The sequence below is a fragment of the Brachionichthys hirsutus genome, unplaced genomic scaffold, assembly GCF_040956055.1.
Source record: "Brachionichthys hirsutus isolate HB-005 unplaced genomic scaffold, CSIRO-AGI_Bhir_v1 contig_179, whole genome shotgun sequence".
Classification (NCBI taxonomy): domain Eukaryota; kingdom Metazoa; phylum Chordata; class Actinopteri; order Lophiiformes; family Brachionichthyidae; genus Brachionichthys; species Brachionichthys hirsutus.
In genome coordinates, this window is record NW_027180418.1 from 155,181 (window position 1) to 179,216 (window position 24,036).

Sequence of the window (24,036 nt, forward strand, 5' to 3'; positions counted from 1 at the left end):
AACAGTTCATCACATTTCAGCTTTATTCAGTTCAGGTCATTTTTAATTAAAACAAATTGCACTTATGTGATATGAGTAAAATCTATAATAAAATTCATTAATCTCAGATTTAAGCTCACTTTTTTTTTTTTTTATGTGATCATTCCGTCTTCCGTCACATTTTAATTTAGTACCAGGTGTATTTCCTTCATTTCATTTAATTAGTTAAATATTGTCCAGATTGAGGATACCATTATAATCTTATCTCATATTATGTTGTCTACCAGTGCGTCAATATATTTATTCCTGATTTGTAACTGTCATGCTTTCTACTTCTTTCTCATGGGAGTTGGACTCTTCACCCCTCTACCTGCCGCTTTGGGAGGGGCGGAGCTAGGAGCAGAGGAGGCGGGACTTGAGGCAGGTTGGGTCTTTGGCTGAGGGAGCTCAATGGGGAGTTTGGGAGGGATGATTGTTTTAGGGGTTAAAGTCGGCTTCGCCTCAGGGATTTTTTCTCCATGACGGTACACACTGACCTGGAGAGAAAGAGAGATGCGGTTCAATGTGAAACATGCAATTAATTTTACCATTAGTGTCTACTCTTCTTTCAAACACAACACAAAAATGTAAATATGATCATTTAAAAAAAAAAAGTGAGATAAATAGGTTGGGACGAAAACCATCAAATCAGGTTTGAACAAATCTCATAACGACAATTATCAGCCTTGTAATGCTAAATTGTGTCAAATAGATTTCTCAGATGAGTAAATCCTGTCCTTTGTAGAGCAACAAAAATACTTACCACTATATCCACTGACTCCCCTCCATATTTGTTCTGGACAATCATGGTATATCTGCCAGAATCCTCCATGGAAACACCTTTGATCGTCAGACTGGCAAACTTGCCTTGGTCCAGAGAGACCACGTACTGAAATATGCAATCAAAGGTTAGGAAAGCAACAGGCACGATATGACGTTTTGCCTCATTTAGCATTTAAACTGTCGGTTTTATTTGATGTATCATTTATCCAGAGCAGCAGCATGAACTCTGATTAACACCTCAATTTAGCAAAAGCTGCACTCTGCAAGTAGGATTTTATAAACACAAACACTAATGATTTATTCCAATTTATGCGGTTCCACTGAACCCCGCTGGCTCAACGGAAACAGGGTAGAAATAAATGCCAATGAGACATATTACATTTGAGACTTCTTGCTACCCGACAACTATTGATGCTTTAAGTCTGTACTGATATACTGTACTTCAAACAGTCAACACTACATAGAAAACAATCTGATTTATAGTTTGCAAATTGTGTGCCAGGGAGCACACAATATTTTTCTGTCCTTCTTTCATACCTGCCCACTCACTGGACATTTGTACATTTCTATGGAGTGGCACTCAAAGCAAGCTGTATCTGTGAAATAATGAAAGCGTGATGGATTAAAAATCCAATAAATGAAAGATGAAATATGAAGATATTTTCTTACAGGTATATCATATAAGCTGTAAATGGTAAATGGTAAATGGACTGCACTTATATAGCGCTTTTTCCACTGCTTCGCGGTGCTCAAAGCGCTTTACATTAGGCCTCACATTCACCCATTCACACACGCATTCACACTCCAGTGGGCGACTGCTGCCATGCAGGGTGCTGCCAGACCCACTGGGAGCAATTTAGGGTTCAGTGTCTTGCCCAAGGACACTTCGACACGTAGACCGTCACAGCTGGGATGAAAGCTGTAGGATAGCTAATGTGCAGACGTCTATTTGTGAGCAATTTCTCCTTTGTTAGGGGCATGTATGTATATAAAACAGCATTTGCTATTGTTGCAGTGATAATAGCAGTGGTACTCTGAGCAGAGGGATTTCAACATTTGTGCCAACTTGTGCCTTTATTGCTTATAGTAGTACTTATTTCTTTACTGAGTTCCAGGGCACTATTTCCTTTACCTTTGCCTAGTTTTATTTATGTTCCTGTTAGTATTCTCAGTTGCATCTTGTGTCTGTGCAGCGTTGGCACACTCCAGAGGTTTGGAAACTGCATCAACGGGGATGTCAGGTGCTATTTTCCACAGATTGTTTGCAGGTAAGGAAATAAATCGAGAAGGAGGTTAAGTCAACACATACACCCCCTCCCCCCGGCAATGGCATTTCCCTAACTCAATTCTTCAGAACTGCTAGGAGCTGCAGGATGCCGGACCCTCCACTGGCCGGGGAAAGACTATAGAACGTGTTGAATGGCAAGTCGGTCAATGAGTTATGAGCGGTGCATTTGGTGTTAACGGATCCAAGAGCCTCCTGGCATGCGGATTTAGCCTCAGTGTGTAGATCCCTGCGGTGGTTGTGGTGGTAGTGGGGGGGGGGGCTTTTGTTTCTAAATGTGTGATCTTCATAGAGTCTGCCAGCGATGAGCCCCAACTTAAATCCCATTAAATACATGTGGGATTGCTTTTAGTCAGTCGCTGCCATCCCATAGGATGACCTCATCTGGAGGTTGTGCCAATCCATGGGGAGGACGATTACTGTTGTAAACTATGCTCATGTGGGACTCACTAGACTGGAGCCATAGCTTTTGAAGATACAACAAATCTGTTTGTCCACTACTAATTCCACAGTGTCTTGGTAAAAGCCAGTAAAAGCAGAACCTCCTTTGTGGAGGTAATATTATTGAAAGTCCAAAAACTAAACTGTAATATAAATAATATTATATAATAATAATAAAACTGTAATCACACTTTTTGTTGTACAGTCATTGCATTTTGATAGTACATAAAAATATATAAAGATTGTGAAAAATATTCAGACAAAGCGCCCTGGAAGAGTACAAATAAAATAATATAAATAATGAATGTCCAGCAGACATTTTTCAAGTACCGGTACAGAAACCTCAATAAGGCCATCACTAATCATGAGAAAGGAAGGAAAGTTTGGCTAAGCAGCAATATCTGATGTAACAAAGAAAAAGCATTTACCTGATCATCAGGTTCCACATCGGCTCCGTTCTTCAGCCACGATACTTGAGGTTTGGGATCTCCGCACACTGTACATGTTAAACTCAGGGTCTGAGGGTGGAACAAAAAGTGGCCTTTTCATCAGATGTGCCGTTTCATAGGGACAGCAATCACTCAGGCACACACTTAGACACTTGCCTTCTTTTCCATAATGGTGACGACATCAGGCAGCCCCCCCACGACTTTACCACGGTCTGAAACAGAACGACAAAAGTTCATATTATCATATTATTCCTCTTTTTTTTTTAACTGAAAGAAGTTCCTCTCCTTTGTCATCTGTAAAACAGCGAAACACCTTTTGAGGCAATGCCGCTCTTTATTAAATTAGCGTTATTACACTATGAAACAGCAGAATGAAAGGGTGAACTCACTCTTTTCAGCATAGGCCTCAGCCCTGTAACAAACACAGACAAATTCAAGCTGTTTCTCTCACACTTCTATACTGTGATATAGAATCTATACAATAACCTAAACTTTACCTCTCAGTATTCATTGTCTTTAAAAATAACAAGTAGTTATGGTTTATCTTTACTTCTTGGTGATATCTTAACAGATCTCATTATATTGTAATGTTACTTTGGGATTGATATTGCCTTGTAATAACTGAGTGAAGACTGTCAGATCAGCACGAGAGGAGCGGAGGTCAGCCCCAGGGCCAGATGGCTGAGGGAAACGTGCTCTCCGCTCGCCGTGCCGATGCTTAATCGAAAGGCCAACAGGGTGTCACTTGGTCCAATATGCGTGTAAAATCTTGTGTTTAAATAGCACTCTTTGAATGTTAATTAGAAATGGGATTTGGAGCATTTCCGCTCTGCATGCACCGCATACTATTTAGTAAGTCGATTGATTTTTCTAAACAGGTTGAAAAAGCCAGTGTGTGGGGGTGCTGCTGTAGCCAAAGAGCCCGAAAGCATTTCTGTAGATATTGCAGATATTGTTTGGTTTGTTTTTTTGTTTTTTTATCTCATTTTTCTGGATTATATCAGACAGCGAGGCACTGGATCTGTGTACTGTATGTATTCATAAATAGATATAAAGCTCTATTTTCTTAAGCAGTGACAAAAAAAACATACATCAAGAGAGCTTCAGTTTTTGCAAGTGCAGGAGTAAAACATCAGTGAAGTGAACAGGCTGGCTTGCCTGGGCTCCTATATTTAGTCCATGTATTCTGTCTATTGTAATCTATTATATTTTAGTAATCATATAACTAGCAAAGCACTCAGAGAGCCCTCATTATTGGATTTACATCATCCACATGGTGATCTGGATCATCATCAAAAGGTTCTAAATTGTTCTTGGTATCTATATACACCAACCACGAGAAGGAAAAGTGAATAGGAGTCGATTTGTTAACTGATTTTTGAGTCCATAAATTGAGTTTTCTTAGTGTTAAAATGTTGTATTTTTTTCTGACCTCATTCTGAATCTAATCCAGATGAAATTCGGTGGAGAGATAGAGACCCCCACCCTACGTGACTATGACAAATTCCATAAACAACCGAGATATTGAAGAACTAATTTTGAAGCTCCATTGACTGCAATGTTAATGAAAATTTCAAAGTGAATCCAGGATCTCTTGTGGATCATGACCAAAATGTAACCATCTCTTCCTGGTAACATTCCCAAAGTTTCCTTTTTCTAACAGACAGACAGACCAACGCAGGAAAAAACATAACCTCCTCCGCGGAGGTAATTGGCTTTCTGGATTTGTAATATTCCAGTTTACCCAGAGCCCCTCACAAAAAAATGACCTTTATCACCTTTATTTATGATAAATAATGTGCATTGACTTTTACTTAAAGCCTTGATATAGAGCAGCTTAAAGTATCGTGGGCACGTTACACATTAATGTGAAATAGGAGATGTTAAAATGGCACGGATGAGTTAGGACACATAAATGAAACAAGTGTGGTTCTTACTTGAGTTTCTGGAACTCTGCAAAGGCTTTCTCGTACACTGTAAAAGATAACGACATTTGGGAATGCCGTTCACAACACCTGATATATTCTCTGCATGAATCCCTTTTGTATCTCTGAGTGTTTTTTGTACTATCAATGAAAAGAGCGAGTGACAAAAGAGCAAATGAGAGAGATCTACTGACCATCACCACTGAGGTCCAGCGTGCGTTTATGTGAGTTTTCAGCGTTGGTGATCACGATGGAGTACATTCCTTTATCCTTCTCACATGGCTCGATCACCTATGAATCAATAAAAAAAAAAAAACATTCATTTGGACTTTAAAAACCTTCTAACAAAAAAAATCAATTAAATGTCTTTTCAATTGTGGGATGATGTTTTTATTCATCGTCTGCCCTCGATGTGATGGTGTTCAGTTCATCTGAACGGAGCTAACCCCCCCCCCCCCCCCCCGGTATTGCCTCTACAGAGCCACTCTGATGGCTTTAATGCAACATTGATGAGCAACAGGAGCTGCTTTGACATCACAAAATGACTCTTCTGCGATCCACTTAAAAGGCATGTACTGCTCGACATGCACTGAAGTTATACCTCCATTGTTGCCATAGAGGGGGTTCCTCCAATCGTAAACTTGTCACCGTGGGAGAGTTTAGTTTCACTGAGGAGAAGAAAGGAGAGGATTGTTTAGTGTATGTGTGTGGGATGGTGGAGTCGGAGGTAATGGAAAATCATGTTTACAGGCCTGCCTAATGTTACTCACTGGGATTCCAATTTCTCTCTTTTGCTATCTGTCGTTCTCTCACACACGCTCAAAGGAAAGCAAGAGAGAGGCTAGAAATCTCGCACTGGCAACTTTCTTTCTTCTTCTTTCTCTTATTTTTTGTCTCTTTCTTTATTTCTCCCAATTTTCTTGCTTTGCATCCACATTTTATAATCTATAATCTATTTTATGAATATTTTCTCTAAATAGAAAAAGACAGGCATGTGATTTTTCCTTTTTGTGTGTGTATTTATTGTCGCAATAGGGGCATTTTTTCTGCAGTCACCAGGATAATGAACACAATTTTCAACAGCCATCTCAAGTTTTATTTTGTGGCTTATTGTTTTTGCTCCTCTCTGTGGTTTAACTGGAGAGAAAAGCAAAATAATAAATTTGTGGTTAGCATGTTTATAGGCTGACTTGAAAGAATTCCCTTATTTCTACTAAAACCCCCTGCTGTGACTACAAAAACTGGAGTTATTGTTGTCATTATTTTCTTCCTCTCGGTAGTTCTTTGGTGGCTTTGCAGTATATAGTAGTATTAGTGGTGCGTTCATTCCTTACCCACGATACCAACAGATGTTCATCTCTGAGGTGTAATACTTCATGTGGCATTGCAGCTGAATGCCTGTTGCAGTGCAGTTAATCACCAGTTCTGCTGCACTGGCTCCTAGAGGAGTTGATAGCAGGTGACAGAGGTTATGGAGGCCATATTTGAAATTAGAATCACACATTCTACATGTTTTTCCATTTGCTGCTGGATAACCTGGCTTCTCTATGCAGGGAGGAAAAACAGGATGCACAGATCATATTGAATCACATGTTCATCTGCAACCATTTCTCTATGAATAGAGTCGTTGCCTTTATGGAGCTTGGACTGCAGGAATGCAGAAATAAAACAGAGTGCTGGAGCATTCAATAAAGAGCAAACAGCAAAGGCTAAAACATGTTTTGAAGCCCATATACCCAAAGCAGTTATATTCTGCACTATAACTGTGTAGGACTAGGCTCACTGCACATTCCAAGTGTACAACTGTGTCATCCACCTGGTCACATCACCATGGTTTCCCATTATCACAGTAATGAATCCTCTTCTCCTGTGCAACCACTGCTGTAACCGTAGCTGCAGAGCTGTCAAGAAACTGTCTCTGAGGATAGGAGTAAGACGCTCCTCCACATTGTCACTGTGACAGCGCAGAGAAATCTTAAAGCGATTTCACCACACGATGCATGATGGCCAAATGCTTCCAGCATGACAACTTCTGCCACATGCTGATAAATGTGTGCGTGTGTGTGTGTGTGTGTGTGTGTGTGTGTGTGTGCGCGCGCGCGTGCGTGCGTGTGCGTGTGCGTGTCAGATACCCACCAGCCAATTGGCTGATCTTGTTGATGGCGTCATCAAACACTAGAAGACAAGCAGAGAATCACGGGGATCAGAGAAAGAGCCAAAAGAATGGAGAGTCGCAATGCTGCCCTCTAGTGGCTTCATACAAATCAGAATTAAACTTTCTAATCTTAAACCTCCACATGTCCACATATGTTGTTAGTCTTGGATTTTAATTTAGAAGTGCAACTGCAACATTATTAGAAATTATTAGAAATGCATAAAGTGCATTTTAGACAAACCATCCCAGCATCCTATCAATCGATCAATCAATCAATTGGCCAAATTACAATATATTTGAATACAGTTTGCTTGAATTATAAGTCTGAAATACAGAGTAGATAAAACAGTCATGATCAGTTATCAAAATGCATAGCAATAAGGGTGAAGGACGACAGAGCTGCAGTTGAAGTTTTGTTTTACTCAAACTTTGAGACATTAATTTTCTCATGATTAAACGCCGCCGGCAGGTGAGCAAGCTGTCACATGGCAAAAAAGCGCTACCACACTGAAGTAAACAACAACAAAAACAAGGTTGGGATGAGAAGATGTATTAATCTGTGAGAAATATTAAATCCATAACCTACTGTATACTGCATTTACCTTTTCCAGAGATGTCAATTTGACTCATATCTTTTCCTCTGTCATCACTGATGGTGGCTTTATAAACCCCTGAGGTCTTGAGTGAAAACTGGAGCAGAAAAAATCTTAATATAATATCTGCATCCTGGTATTTACTGTTTCATCATGCTTCAAAATGTTCATTGTTCTGTGCTTCATTTTACGCAGTTTCGTTTTCCATTCAGGAGATCAACAATAATGACGGGAATATTACCAGTTTAATTGGCAGTTTACAGACGCCGGATCCGAGGTCAGGCTTCACATCAGGGATGATCTCTGTATCTTCTTTATACCAGTGGAACGCTGATTCTTTCTTCAAGTTAGCAACCTATGAAATAAAATCAGCCCAGTTATCATTCATAATATTAATTATCACTGAAGTCATTTATCAGTCCTGGGTTTTAATCTAAATTTCACCAGATCCTTTAGAGATGCTGCAGATAAATCAACAATATGAATGGAGCCAATTCCTTCAAAATTATCTGAAAATAATCATCACAATATTACCCATTTAATTTAATGCATATGTTTGTTGTGTTTGTGCAGTATTTACAGTATTACACATATTAGGGTCAAACAGATGTCAGAGTCAGTTTGTCTTGAGGGATGGACTTGATCCTTCATCGCTAACAAAAGGAAGCCAAACAGTGTAATTGCGGTCGTTTTGACCTCATCATTATGTAGCAGTGTTGCATTCTGCAGTCAGCTGCCGTGAAATTGGTAATGAGATATCTGCACAACAGCCTCCAATTTGTTTAAGAGTGTAAACATTCAATAATGATGGCGCTTGGCTGAGTTTACCTTGCAGATCAAAGTGACAGAGCAGTCCTCTCCCACCTGAAGTGACAGGAACTCGCTGAAGTGGGGGCCTGTTGTGGACAAAGGCAGGAAGAGGGATACTTAAAATCTTATTTCTGGACCTTAATTGCATCAGCTCTGGCAGCTGTTTTGTGCTTTAACAAATTCCCATTTTCATGCATATACTGTCACTCTTCCACAAACATCTAGGTGTTGGTCCTTGAACTTTAAGGTTCAACTTCACTGACACACATTTTCCTCTTTCCTGCACACTCACTGATGAGATTACTTGTCTACTAGCTAATGCAGCCGTGCACTCGTCTCAGGCCATGGCGGGCGACACTCTCACCAGCTTGAAAGTGGATGATGTCTGTTTCTTACCCTCCTTGACCCTGATGTACTCTCTCCTCTGGTAGTCAGCCTCAGCCAACGCCGCCTTGAACGCTGTGTACATACAGATGCACATAAATAGAGGATAATTAAAAGATCAAAGTGTTGCCACTCTATAGATCCTCTCGGTGGATTAGCTCACTGATGGTCCCCCAAATGAGAGCAGAATCAAAAAAAAGTTTAAAGAAAAATATTGACCAGCAAGCCTCAATCTCTCTAAATGCATCATCATTTTTGTGACGCAGTCTCTTTTGCTACAGTTATGCTCCAGCTTTGGTACGTGTGTCTCACAGGGCTGATGTTTACTAAGACAGAGAAGCTGCTCGGAGTGAGAGATCTGGCATCTCTCACCATCTCCAATCAGGACCAGGGAACTCTGGGCTTTGCCTCCTCCATCTGTGATCTGGCAAGTAAATGTCCCCTCGTTCTCCTCGGTGAAATGGTCCATGATGAACTCGATGATACCTGTGGAGACGTCATGACCCATCTTGTTGGGCTGCGGAAAAATAGGCGGCGCGATTGTTGTCAAAAGGCTATGATGCTTTCAAAGATATGTTTTGTGAATATGGATTCTTTTTTTAAGGCTTTAATGTGGCAGCAAGTCATTTTCCATGCCTTCAACTACACTGCACTTACACTAGCTCCAGACAGTTCCTTGTTGTTTGCAAAGAATGTGTAGGTAACTTTGGTGGAGATTTCCTCAGCCTGCAGCCAGAATCTCATTCTACCTCTCTCCAAAATCTTGTAGTCCAACTCGGATTTCAGCGGGATGACTAGAAGAGACCAGAGAACGTTACAGTTGCAAAAACATCGCTGCAGTCTTTCACTCATAAGTAATTCAAACTGTTAAGTAAGAGAGGAGGGGAGACAATGAGAAGCGGGAGAATAACAGATGAATAATGGCGAGGCAGGTGATGCAAAGGCAGGTAAGACTGTTACGGATAGATAAATATCAGAAAGAGAAATTGACTCCAAAAAGAATTAAGAAATCTGAAATGTTCAAAGTGAAGTCAGAACAAAGAAAAATTGAGAAGTGTGCATGAGACAGATTAAAGATGCAGCAGAGGAAAACGTCTTAGAGAAGAGAGATTAAAAGGGACAAGAGGACAGATTATGAGAGATGGAGAAAGTCAGCCAAGGGGCGCCTACTTGGATGTCTGATGTCATAGCTGAGTTCCAGCATCTTCGCCAGCTCTGAAATGTGAAGAGACAACGTATGTATTTAGTGCAGCCATGGGTACAAAGAAGTAACTGAAATACATGTTACAAAATGTGCACAGTGGTTTAATTGAGCAGTTTGAGTGGGTGATTCAAGCAGTCACTACTGTAGTTGGTTGTAATAGGATGAGGCAGGCACTTAGATAGCTGAAGAGAGGGTGATACATCATGGCTGAGTGTTTTTAAAGCCTGCGTCGGTGCCCAAAGGCCCACTCGAAAACAGTGCTGAGCTAGTTTATTAAATGTGATAAAAGAGAAACACAAATAACCTGGACACTAGGAGATTAGAAATTATTGTAAATAAAAAAATTGTAGGCCAAATGGGGAGCAATCAGTGCAAGGAACGCTGAATAACATATTACAGCACAGAAGCATAGAGGTGCAATAGCAGGAAAGAAAATATTGTGAAACTTTTTTCAAGAAAGCCATTTGCCAAGATGACAAGTTGCCTGCACTGCACCTCAGTCCATCCATACATAAATTGCTTTTGAATTTCAGTCGAGAAATGTACAGATGTTTACATTTTCATGTGGAAAACATAGAATATATTTGCAAGTACTTTTTTCTTTTTTTTAACAGATAAAATTGAATTTAATGTGTAAATGCTAACAAGGCATTGAAGATGATGATGGTAACAATCCATATGACATAATTTCATCAGGAGTAAACTGTCTCTGGATAGGAATCAGCTTTGAAATGGAAAGGTTTAGCTACGCTCCAGAACAACATTTTCACAGTTATGTGTGAAATCCTACCTTCAGGTGAAATCGAGTAGCTGGATGACACCCCATCCGTGTTAGTGACAGAAGCAGAATACGTCCCAAAGTCCTCTTTGTCTGCATTCTTAAAGATCATCTTAGAACTAGGATGCAGACGCAGGCAGCAGATTACATTTGAGATGTCAAATGAATGCAATTTCTGACACAATACAACTGTCCATATGTGGACATGTGTGTGTTAAGTAGTCTTACTGGCTGCCTTCGGTCTTGATCTCTATTTCTTTGGAGAAATCTGTGATTTCTTTATAGTTTTTCTTCCAGATGAACTGAGAGCCCTCGTTCGTTTGGCAGGATTCAAACGACAGGACAATGTCACCTGACTTCTCATCCACAGCACAGGACATCTCGTGGGAGCCTAGAATATACAAAAGACAATGACGCACACAAGCACCAATAAAATGATCATTATTTAAACATTTCAGCCTCCATAAAACACACTGCAGGAATATTGTCCACAGAGTTTTGCATATTCATTAAATTTATTTTACCATACGATAAAAAGTATAGTTAACACAAATATGATAATGTCCTACTGTGTACAAAGCAATCACTAAATATCACCTGCCACAGCCTTGGCCATCACAGAGTCAGAGGGCATTGAGGCCATACCCACTCCTGCAGCGTTGGCCCCACGCACTCGGAACACGTAATCGGTGCCCATCTCCAGGCCTGTTACCTGCAAAACAGGGCATATCTGACCTCCAGTAGCTTATTCAGCAGATGCGACAGTGATAGCTGGTGTAAATCTTAAAATAAGCTGATAAAACCAAAATCATGCAATTAAATATATTATTATGCATACTTTATGCAATGCAGTAACTGTTATTTGCCCACTAGGTGTCAGTATTACACTGTTTGATGTAAGCGTATCGCTGAACAGAACTCCATCCCTTTGAGCAGAGAGATGAACGGTGATATATAGAATCACAAGTGTCCTGTTTCCACTATAGTATTTTATACAGCAAATTGGATTTCTTGTCTTGGTTGACCATGTTCAAGGTAGAGAACTTCAAGTACCTCGGGTCAACAGTGCAGAGTGATGGAGAATGTGTAAAGGAAGTAAAGAATCGTCTGCATGCAGGCTGGAACGGGTGGAGGAAAGTATCAGGTGTGCTCTGTGATAGAGTGTCAGCGAGGATGAAGGGAAAGGTCTACAAGACAGTGGTGAGGACAGCCATGATGGACGGCTTAGAGACAGTAGTGAGGTGTCCATGATGGACAGGAGGCGGAGCTCGAAGTGGAGGAGATGAAGATGCTGAGGTTCTCCTTGAGAGTGACCAGGTTGGATCAAATTAGAAATGAGACAATAAGAGGGCCAGTGAAGGTTAGACGTTTTGGGGACAAGGTCAGAGAGACCAGACTTCGATGGTTTGGACATGTCCAGAGGAGAGACAGGGACTATATCAGTAGAAGGATGCTGAGGATGGAACTGCTAGGGAACAGGGCTAGAGGTCAACCCAGGAGAAGATACATGGACGTAGTGAGGGAGGACAGAGTGGCTGGTGTTGGGGAGGACGATGCAAAGGACAGGGTGAAATGGAGAACATTGATTTGCCATGGCGGCCCCTCACGGGACAAGCCGAAAGTACCGCAGTAGTCTTGGTTGACTGATAGAAACAAACCTAATTACATAATGTTTAATTGCATAAAGGTTTAACACACGTCACAACTGAGAAGATGTTCACACCTTCAGGAATCGGTGACTGACAGCTGTCTGATTGGATGTCGTCCATTCAGAGGTGCCTTCCTTTGCATACTCAACATGGTAGCCTGTGACTGGTCCAGAACCAGTATAGACAGGCTTTTGCCACTGAATCACTGCTGAGTTATCTCTCACTTCAGTGAAAGTTAAGTCGTAGGCTGGGCCTAAAGGAGACACGGGAGTCAGTAGACGCATTTGTACATTTATTCTCGGTGTGTTTTGGGCGATGCAATGAGCCTGGCAAACACAAACTCAGGTGTTTTAGGTGTGATGTTGATTTCAGAGTCAGTCACGAGGAAGACCCTTACTAACCAGGCTCCGGCGTAGTCCACGCCTCACAGGTGAAGTCTGCTGAAGGGTTGGAAGCTGGTCCAAGTCCGGCCAAGTTGGCTGCGTACACCTGGAACTGATACACTTCTCCCTCTGTCAAGCCCTCCACCTGTCAACGAAAACGTTACTATGGTTACAAGCATGTCAACGAACCAGGCAAGCCAAACTCCAACAGGCGCTGATGTACAAAATGATGAGCATGAAATAGCGGATAGAATCAGAGCTGAGATATCAGCGAGCAATTCAATTAACTGTTTTTTACTTATGTCCAGATTTGCTTTAATTTATTTTTAACATCAGACCTCATCATACCTTAAAAAGTCTTTCTGTGAGTGGTGGGATATGAACCTCCCTCCACATGGCTGTTCCACTGCGTCTTTTGTCCACATAATATTCCTTGATTGTGGCTCCTCCAGAGTGGAGAGGCTTGTTCCAGTTCAGAACCATTGAATGGCCATCACAGCTCAACAAAGAGATGTTGTAAGGAGCAGATGGAGTGGCTGAAAAAGCGATACTTTAATTAAAGTTTATAAATTCATTAAAGTTTATAAATGCACCATCAGAATAATGATCATTTGCACATAATCCTCATTTGTTGTCGCAGCCATTAATACGAATGACCTTGCATTTAATACTGACTGAGGGCAGCCTTCACAGTGAGAGGTGCGGACTCCTGGGATTCATCGCTCAGACCCAGCTCATTAATAGCCTGGACGCGGAACACGTAGGTTTCTCCTTTGGTCAGACCACTGACCACAAATCTGTAGGAAAAAAACGACCAGAAGTGTTCAAAGAACCAAAGAAAGACACATTTCTGAGAGATGAAGCAGTTTTTTTTTTATGGCTTGAAAACACACTTGGTGCTCCTGTGAGGTTTGTGATTGGCTGAGGTCCAGTTCTTTGAATCCTTCACACATTGGTCAATGTAGTAGCCAATCAGATCGTTTGGTTCCTTTGGAGGAGCCCATTGGATAAGAACGGAGGTATCCGTTTCCCTGGTAGCAATCACCTGCCCGGGAGCAGATGGCACACCTGAAGACAAAAAATGTATCTTAAGTCATATGATAAGAGATCACAAGAACGGCAGCAGCTTCAGCGTAGCGCCACGAGGACATGGAAACAGACCTTTGAGTTTCTGAGTCTCGATAGGTCCAGTCGGCTCTGATGGCTCGCTGTTTCCATACATGTTGGCAGAAACAACTCGGAACTGATACTGTTTACCCTCTGCCAGGTCAAAGACGGCATAACGGGGAGATCGAATGGCGACCTGGGTGTTAACGCGTTGCCACGCGCCACTATCTGCCAGACACTGTGGGGAGAGAGACAGGTTGTTACTTCAGACACACACATCATGATGTTGGGCTGAAATGCCTGAAAGATATTTGCACAAAACCATTTTGAATTCCTCAGAATAAAAGATGAAATGGTCATTTTGTCTATTTCATCTAATATCTAGCTATATTAGCTTTGATGAGGCTTCTATGTAATCACAATTGTTGAAGCGTAAAAAAAAGCATTCGTTTTCAGTTACTTTTCCAAACCTCTGATTATTTCATTTCCAGTGAGTGAAAAAAGTTCCACATACGTTCAAACTATGTCAGGGTGCTTCCGAGCACACGTTCCACATCCTAGTTGCATTTACAGTGTGACGTCCAAAGCGCCATTAGTGACAGAATGGCATTGTTTGTTACCTTTTCTATGTAGTACCGCATGGGAACCTTGCTGGAATATACCGGAGCGTTCCAGCTCAGGACAACGTAAGTCCTGTCTGTCTCTGAGGCACGGATTCCTGACGCCTGACCCGGAGGCTTTCCTACAGCTGCACAGAAAAGCATACGCACGCCGTTGTTAGGCAACTATTGTTCCCTCTTTGTGTGTTATAATTTGCTTTATAAATAATACATACAATAATCTATCTGAATATATATTAACTTGAGAGCGAAATCTCACCTTCCACTTCATCGTGGTAGGACACAACATCCAGAGTTCCCCCAAGTTTTTTAGCTGCAGGAAAAAGCATAAAGATGTATTTTCTTTTATGTCCATGTCCAAATGATTATTTAGATACTGATGCAAAAATAAATAAATACAAAATATGGCATAAGCTAAGTGACCAATATGCTATTATAACATCCTGTTAAACCCACCGTGGAGCTTCTCAAACTCGGTGGCATCCAGCGCAGCAATGGGATCAGACATGCGGGACGCCTTGCTGATTCCGTGGGAGTTGACCGCTCTGACTCTGAAGTAGTAGGAGTGTCCCTCGAACAGCCCAGAAACGGGGTACTTACAGATCTTTATGGGGTGATCATTACATTGGGTCCAGTTTTCAGTTCCAACCTCGCATCTGCAAAATGATAATCGGAAGTGACGAGGGAAAGGAAATTCAGCAAAGTTTGTGAAAGCAGCACAACATCGGACTTTTGACTCATTTGTTTATTTATTTATGATATTTTAATGGGTTATATGGTTTTCATGATTGATATTAGCATCTACATTAAGTTACAGTGAACTGTTTAGTGTGAAGTAGTCGTGGCATGCCCATTATGATGATGACCCAGTGTGGAGAGGGAACTGAATGGAGTTAATCGGTTCGTCTTTTTGTTGGTCAGTTTATCTGTTTATAGTGTGTGTGTGTGTGTGTGTGGGAGGGGGGGGGGGGGGGTTAAATTATCAGTAACTCCTACTTGTCCACAAAGTATCCCAGAATGGGTCCCTCTGTGGTTGTATTTGGGGGCTTCCAAGACACAATGACGTAATCTCTGTTGGCGTCATGGATCTTGATGTCCATAGGTGCACCCGGTGCATTGGGGACTGGGGGTGGACCGTCTAAACAAGAAGAGAAGCAGTGAAGTGTTGCCATTATTATGGGCTTTGCTGTAGGGGCAGGATTTGACATCGCAGTCGGGTGTTTGCGTTAGACTGATCCTCCCTCTCACCTTCTGCCACGCCTTACCTGAGACAGACACAAAAGCACTGTGGTCCGCAGCGCCTCCTTTAGTGACCATACGTAGGGTGTAGAGGCCTTCGTCATCTTTGTAGAGCTTAGGAAGAGTCAGGGTGGTGACGCCTCGGCCAGTTTCAATCTTCACCCATTTAGAATCACACAGGCGAGTGTCTGGAAATGAGACGGGATCCCGGAGTCAGCGCTTTCCTACATAATTCCTGTATAAATCTTCTGAATGGCTGCATGCGTTTATGAATTATACATGAGGTGTGACTGCCTATAACTGCTTGTAATTTACTTTAACACCACAAGGCACCTTTATGTAATGTCTACCGACACACACACACATATTAAACGACCCATGAATTGGGGGGGTATATCATTTATGTCCTTTTAAGTACTTTCAATATAATTAGTCATCAATAAAGAAATAGTATCCGTGACATATTACCACTTTTCCACTGCTGTGCCTCGAGCTGCGTGTCAGCTGGATTGGATCTGGTAGTCACCGTGGCAAGCAGTGTACATTACCAGCCATTATACTGTAATTACTTTGTGATAAAATAGCGCTTAATGACAATTACCGTCTCTGTACCACTGTGCTTCAGGCTGCAGGTTGGCCAGGTTGGGGCTCAGGGTCATGGTGGCAGACAGCGTAGCAGATTGTCCCTCTGTAGCAAACACCGGTCCAAACTTCTCCACAAACGTAATGTTAATTTTAGTGTAATGAATCTCGGGAAGCATCGCGGCTGAGAGGTTGGGGAAAAATGGAGAAAGAAGCGATTTAGAGATGAGAGGATTGGTGTGCAGCTGGGAATTGATGGACATTGGAATTTCCCCTTGCGGGACAAATAAAGGAATATATCTTATCTTATATTTAGGATGCTCACCTGTGAAAGGCAACCATGAATATGGACATGACTCCTCCTCCTGCTTGTACCCTTCATTTAAAAGAAATGTGCACCACAATTAGCCATTATTAGAAATAATAAGAAGGTTACTTTTTCCACGAAATGCTGCTATCATATAAGGAAAACAAATTGGTGAACATGCAGAAAGATAAGCTAAATATGCAATTAGTCATTTTCTTAATGCCCAACTTTTGACATTTCTACACTTTCACAGAAACTAGAGGCAAAATGTTCTATTAAAACTTGTCCATGGACTTACTCTTGACCACGACAGTGGCCTGACTGGAAGCCTGTCCGTGGTTATTACGAGCCACAGCAGTGTACTGGGCGGTATCATCAGTTGAGCATCTATGAATACACATTAAAACACAAGATTAGTCATCTTAAATAAAGCTGTTAGGCGTCTCAGACTCTTGTATGTGGATTAAAACGTCTCATATAAATGTGTGATTAAGATCAATGGTACCGCACTCTTCATCACGCGTGACTCTTAATGAAGATGTACTATAAATAACACCGAAGGTTTCTACACACTTGAGTACATATTTGGGATTTAATCACTGCACGACCACAAGAATCAATCTTCTGGACAGACAAAGTAATTTTTGGACAAGATCATTATATATTAGACATGAAATGGTGGCGGACCTTTTCAGCTGGAATTGGTTGATATTGTAGGACCATCAAATCTCCATATTTACATATTCACGACTTGAAGAGCAGCTTAAAATGTTGAATCTTTATACGTTTTACCCCTCTCCCTCACAATGCTTCAGCTTTTGAGCCCATGTGGAGTGCGCTGGCTGCTGCAGTCACATGGCGGCCGCGTTGATGTTAAAGTAACTATGTGAAAAAGAACACATTTCGATCAGGCGTATTTGCTGTGGGATATTCAGTATGTGTGTCTGTGAGCAACAGACGGGAGCCACAGGGAACTGGATCCAAGGAAAGAGTGATGACTGAAGGAGAATTCTGCAGTATCGCGTAGCACTGAGGTCAGCAGCCCAACAGCTGAGCGTTCCATGACTGGAGAAGGACAGGATATGCCATCCATATCTGCAATAACACAGCCTACCTGCGATCACTGTCAGTCAGCTGACCGTGATGTCATTGCTCCAACATGCATTGTTACTCTGGAGGAACTGATGAGACACATTTCTTTGATTGAGCTTTTTTTTTTAAGATACTAGGGGTGAGGGGATCGCCTGAGCTGTACAGAATAATTATAGATAGACAGGAACGGGGGGGAAGAGAGCGAGAGAGAGAGAGGGGAAGCCAAACAGTAAAAGGAGTTGGGGTGGAATGAACATCTGCCACATATGAGGACCTAAAAATGGGGAGCGCTTCCTGGTGAGCTGCTGGGAGGGTCCACAAGACCTATTTTCTGTTTGTCAAAGACATGTTTGATTTTAGACTGTTTGGAAGGTGCTTTAAAACTTGTTTTGAAAATTGCTGTAAGCAATGGGAATTATTACCGTAATAGTAGTATTGATAGTTGTATTAACATACTCGTTATATAGATTCTTATAAAAAAATATAGATATTTAGCAGTGCCTCATGAATCACAGGGACAGACTGAAAGCAAATCCCATTGTATTAACCATTATGTGCCTCTTATATTTGAAATCTTTTAACAGGAACATTTGCATATGTGTGTTTGGTTTTTTTTACTATACCTTGGGATTTCCAGAGAATGGACTCCACCTTTAGATTGAACCAGGTAATTTCCAGAAGACACATCCAAGATCACATCATCTTTATACCTTCATTGGAAATAAAATACAATTACATGTAGAACCGTAAGAGATTTTACTTTTGTTTGTGTGGCACATCATCACATCATCTAAAATGTGTACTACCATATTGACCATATTGCATCTTTAAAAAAAAAGAGAGACGGATATGATTACAAACTCTCTTCTCAAAAACAGTCGAAAATAAAGCCTCCTTAATGCATGTTTGTAATGCATTTTAGTATTACATTATCATTTCAAGATTTCAGTTGTCACTCACCATTTTACGACAGGCATGGGAAAGCCATCGACTGTGCAGAAGAGTCTGACTGGCGTGTGTTCGAACACGGTGTGAGATCTGAGTCTCGCGAGGAACTGAGGTCCCCTGATCATAGGCCCCTCGTACACATATTTATCCAACTTTTGTGTCTTTACCTAAAAACAAATGCAGGAATATCAATGAAGATCATAAAGACACTTTTTACTCCCACCCATACAATCACCTAATTTAAATGTATTGGCATCAACATGTGCACTTGTAAATCTATGCAGATCAAGAGCCATTGTATCACTATGGACTCCGACTCAGAGAATTATATCTAATTACAACACTAAAGTCACTCTGGATAGAATCCTCATTTCTTACCATCTCCTGAATGCGAATGTGTGCCCTGTGCTCGTATCGTTCCTCCATGGCCTCGGAGCTAAAGACGGAACACTGAATTAATTTCACTGATGTGTTCAAGAAATAAAAAAGTGTTGTTCAGGCTCAGAGAGTGAATTATGCAATGTTGAAACATGAATCTACACAATATACATGGAGTACAGCATGTAGCTTATGGTACAAACATTTCAGCTTAAACAGTATCATCAAGTGCTACAAAGTACAAGCAGCACTGATTTCAAAAAAAGAATGTTTTTGTGAAACATCAAAAACATTTCAGTAGAAGATGTAAAGAGAAAAATGTAATACAACCAAATTTCTACGTGTAAACACTGCGGCCTCCTGGGAGGGGCCTTCAGTTCAAATTTCTCTGCTGAGTGTTGATGTGAAATTAAGTGAAAAAATCAAGTTTTAAAATGTGACTTTTCAGTCAACTTTTTGGTGTCAGCTGTGAAATGTCGATAATTCATCTGTGTTGGGAAAGCTTTACTGATTCTCCAAATCCTCCCTACTCCTGAAATCTAGCCCAACCACTGAATGAATACTTAAGACGTTTTACAGTAACGGGTGGAGAGGACATTTTCTTTCATTACTTTGTCTATTATCTAGGGACATAAGATACTCATCAGTCTGATGAATTCATCGTTCAGTTTATTCTGCTTTGGTCAATTTAACCAGCATCCATGTCTTTTTGTACACCAGATGGCAGTATCAGCTACTGATGAAGAGGAGGTTAAACAGACGTTCCAGTGTTCCAACACAGAACCAGGAAGTATTAAATGAAACTTTGCGCACTGCACTTCATGCTTTCCTACCCTAGGTTATGAACTTGTTGGAAAAATACAGAGAGAAAAGAAATCATGTATTTATCAGTAATCTTATCTGATCGATCGTGAGACACAGGTAATTATTACCAGTTACCTTCTGTATAGTTCTGGTAGAGATGTGTGACAGAACAGGTAAGCCTGACCTTATACCAACCAGGCCTGAACACAAACTCATCCATGATCACTCTGATCAGGAAGAAGGGATAAACTTTTTGCATGGTGATGCGTGCAATGTTTAGCTTCTGTGTTGGTCGTCTAAGCTTTGAAGGGTTTGTAACACAGAGGATGTTGTTTTGAATGAGACGGGCTCAATTTGTGTCAAGGAAAGTTATTAAACACGTTTTTTTTCCATTTGCTTTCTTTATTTTATGCATATGTATGTAATAATTTCCTTCATGGACATTAGTGACGGATAAAGATTAGCAACACGCCTCCCTTTTTTCAGGTCTACGTAATTGTAGTGTGCATAGCTGTATTCCCAGAGCTGATTACAGGCCTGTTGCCTGACAGTTAGGGATTCTCAGCAGCGCCGATGCTGCCAGCAGTCTGTAACTCCCATCACCGTTGCCCAGTAAAGCCTTCCAGCTCGAAGCTGTCCTCCACTGCTACCAGAAACAGGGGGGGGGGGGGGGGGGGGGGGTGACAGTCCTGGAAGTGAAAGTGATCCAGAAAAGCTTGCAGTGACAGATGAAGCAGTTGGATTACAGGGCTCACTTTAAAGACACCAAGGCAGGAAGGGACATCGCGGCAAATTAAGAGAGGAAGCTGGGCCTCTTGTTGCAAATGAACGCCAGGTTTGGGTATGATGATCATTTACCCAACCTGTGGTATTTGTGGGTAAAAGAGCAAGGTCTCCATGCGCTTTGTCACTAGGCAGGAAATGAAACATAGTCAGACATTCAAAGCTTCATATTAAGAGTATGAAATGACAAAGAAGGAAATCTATATATGAGGAGAACCACAGCGGGGGGGAAAAAAGAGTTCATCAAATGTATTTGCTTGTTAGGAAAAAAAAAGAACAAGCAAGAATAAGATGTTTAAGTGGTTACACATGAAACACAGCAAGACACTCCACTGAAACCACACCCACAAAAGCACACACATGAATGCTGTGACAAAGTCTACAAGCAATGTTAAAGAGTGTGTTGTTTCTTTTCAACATTTTTAATCAGTCATTTGTCATTAATAGCAACTGATTCCAAATACGTATCTCTGTGTTTTATACTGTACATGTAAAAGAACTGACAATGTGAGTGTAAATCCAGGCTATTTCTGAACCGACTCACTGATTTGGGCTGTCTGTGCGTCACACCCTTGTTAAAACCATGACGTTCACTCACTTGCTTCTGTGAATTGCAAATGGGATTCAGTGTTTAACACAAAGCAGTCACTTAACAGGGACTGAAATAAGATTTGTCCTAAAAATATCCAAAAACAGCTGCTTTGTTCAGCTTTAGATTTTGAAGATGCTTGTGTAACTATTTATAAGCATATCTTTGTGTTTGTTCTTGGTGTTAGTTTAATATTAATCAGGTCAGTTTCAGGTAATGCAGGCTTTTAGAAAAGGTTATTTTTGTTATATTCATCTTAAATAGCTGGATTTGTGATGAAAAAGCTAGTTTAAAAGTTAGTTTAATACTTTAGTTATACAGATCGAATGTATTATTTAACTTATATGTACCTGCTGTATTCTTTAACCACATATTGGCACTGTTTGTGGTGGTATTTGTGGTTGTAATTCCCACGTTTGATCCGCAGTGACATGGCGACACTGTAGCTACTGACCTGTTGGACCACACACACACACACACACTGGCACTGTAACAAAGTACAGTAGAGCCTTGCATACAAGAAAGAATAGCAACAATGTGTCAACAACATTCTGAACACTGAGGCTCCCAGCACTAAATGATTATCAGAGCGTATCCGATTTGTCTCATGAAGACAAAGTTAAAATAAAAAAAGACAGCGATGAATTTTTTGTTAATTATTATCTGGAATATTTCTGATATTTAGAAACAAAGTCTAGAGTTCTATTCTAAGCAACAATATGTTTAAAGAATAACGTAGAACATAATTATTTTGACTACATCACCTCCTGCAAAAATAAAATCCCTCCTGGAATTTGGTCACGTGGATTTGGAAACACTGACACTCAAGCACACCGTGCGCTCCGGGAATGACAAAGTGACATTTCTTTGAGTTCAAGACGACGACAACACAGACAAACATGTAGACGTACATAAACAAAAAGAATGGATGTAGACTATTGTAGGACCAGTAACGTGTACGGACAGTACAGCTGCACCAAGGGGGGCCATCACTTGGACAGCTGCAAAATCACCACACACCATGATGTATTTCTACAGCAGTGGAGACATACATCATAAGCCCTGTGGAGCATAATTGTTTTACATCACCCAAAGGCTCAGAGACCAGGAATAAGGTCAGATGAAACATAAAGCGACATCCCTCCCCTTTCCCACCCTGAAAGCTACTGAGAAATGCGCTCCACTGGCAAACACATGAATCCGCACATCTGAGACACGTACAAAGCACCAAATCTGTTCACAGAAAATGATCTGTGGCTTCAGAAACGTCTCTCTAATCAAGGATCAGTCAGCCAGCCTTTCTAAATGTGACTCTCCCTGCAGTACCTCTTGTTCCTAGATATACACAGTAAGAAACGTGAAGGACATCATTAGAAAATGATCATCGACACTAAAAAGCCCATTGGTCACTGCAGATAGTTTGTATTGAAGCCCCATGATCTGCCACTCTCTGTCTGTCACACGACACCCGAGCCTCTCTCTCTGTAATAACCACTATTATTCAAAACTCCAAGAATCTAGAAATTGATCCTTAACAGTTGGTGTTTGGGTGTAGGAGCAACATGTCCACTTAAGCAATCCGGTGGAGGTCAAGTCTAACCATTAAGAAATGATGCATTGTAAATACACATAGCATCAGTCTCAGAAACCACCACCAATATATCCAAAGCACGAGCAAACAAATTTACTCCAATTAACTGCCAGTCTTATCAGTTCTGCTTCGGGGCCATGCAACATCTCTTGGTGCCCTAATATGACGTCTGTTTCTCCATCCAACTGATCCCACCTGGAACACTTGGGATTAGTAGGGCGGGGGGGGGGGGGGGGTCACAAGAGGAGATCAATAAATAAAGAAACTCAATTTGACGTTTTCTTACCCCTTGAGATTTCCTTTGCAGCGACTTTGTCAGCCTGAATCCACAGGGAGACAGCCTAAACCAAGAACCAGGCCAACAAAACCACCACCCATCTCCAACCGACCCCCACCTGCCTCTCCCTGAGGCCTTATTAGGAGAGAGCGCTGCCTATATATAACCGGCATCCTTCAAGACTCAGGGAGACTACAACCAGGCAATTATTCGATTAGCAATTTGCCCGTGACGGGCTTTTGATGGAGGCCAACCTCCTGTCTTGGACATGTTATCCCAACAACTGTCATACTACTGCTAATTCTTAATTCAGTGTATTGGAAGGTGGCGCTTTACATTCATAAAGAGCAGCATTCGGTAGATAGGCAGCAATTCTGCAAAAAGGCAGGTCGTAGTGCACGTAGCATTTATATTCATTTCCATGTTGCAGTGTCAGCATATGAAAAGTTGTTTTACCTGTGCATCTAAATGTTCTGGGTGCACTTTAAACGGTACAGAACTCTCAAAGACTCAGACGCATCTTGAGACAGTGAGAATGCTGAACTTTGGCCAGGTCCTATTTATAAATCTAGCTACAGTTACAGCTAGACTATTCCCGACACGGCATAAATGTGTGAAACTCATTTCACATCTAAGGTGAAATCGTAAGATAGGCCAACATGAAGTCACATTTGAGGGGGGGGGGGGGGTAGCATGGGGAGGAGTGTGTAATCTGTGAGTGGTCCAGACTGACAATATAAAAGAAACCTACCGGGAAAAACATAAATAAATAAATAGCAAGCTATAAATTGTCTAAACTTCATGAGCAGAAAAGAGGAGGTACAGTTTGGAAGAAAGAAAAATCACAAGCATGGCTTTTAAC

The 24,036-nt window shown here is 41.3% G+C and overlaps 2 protein-coding genes across 2 annotated transcripts in view; one reads left to right on the forward strand and one right to left on the reverse strand.

Annotated features, from left to right (window-relative positions):
• On the reverse strand, positions 1-21,754 carry LOC137914787 (myomesin-2-like). Its single transcript, XM_068758281.1, has 38 exons — positions 21,657-21,754; positions 19,131-19,188; positions 18,765-18,919; positions 18,428-18,514; positions 17,011-17,099; positions 16,731-16,781; positions 16,425-16,589; positions 15,850-16,011; positions 15,581-15,722; positions 15,041-15,240; positions 14,844-14,897; positions 14,585-14,712; positions 14,019-14,202; positions 13,751-13,925; positions 13,533-13,654; positions 13,206-13,393; positions 12,876-13,002; positions 12,549-12,727; positions 11,423-11,537; positions 11,054-11,216; positions 10,838-10,944; positions 10,014-10,058; positions 9,501-9,637; positions 9,216-9,360; positions 8,856-8,918; positions 8,478-8,545; positions 7,891-8,004; positions 7,659-7,746; positions 7,038-7,076; positions 6,236-6,341; positions 5,503-5,569; positions 5,096-5,192; positions 4,914-4,950; positions 3,366-3,388; positions 3,133-3,188; positions 2,956-3,045; positions 782-907; positions 1-515 (listed from the first exon to the last, which is right to left on the reverse strand). Exons 1-38 carry the CDS (start codon positions 21,737-21,739, stop codon positions 309-311), a joined length of 4,242 nt encoding a protein of 1,413 aa, XP_068614382.1. The 5' UTR covers positions 21,740-21,754; the 3' UTR covers positions 1-308.
• Positions 18,416-24,036, forward strand: part of rnaset2 (ribonuclease T2) — a 10,197-nt gene continuing 4,576 nt past the window's right edge. Inside the window, exons 1-2 of the mRNA XM_068758284.1 lie at positions 18,416-18,471; positions 19,851-19,920. The gene's annotated coding sequence lies outside the window, so the exon portion shown is untranslated. The remainder of the gene's footprint in view (positions 18,472-19,850; positions 19,921-24,036) is intronic.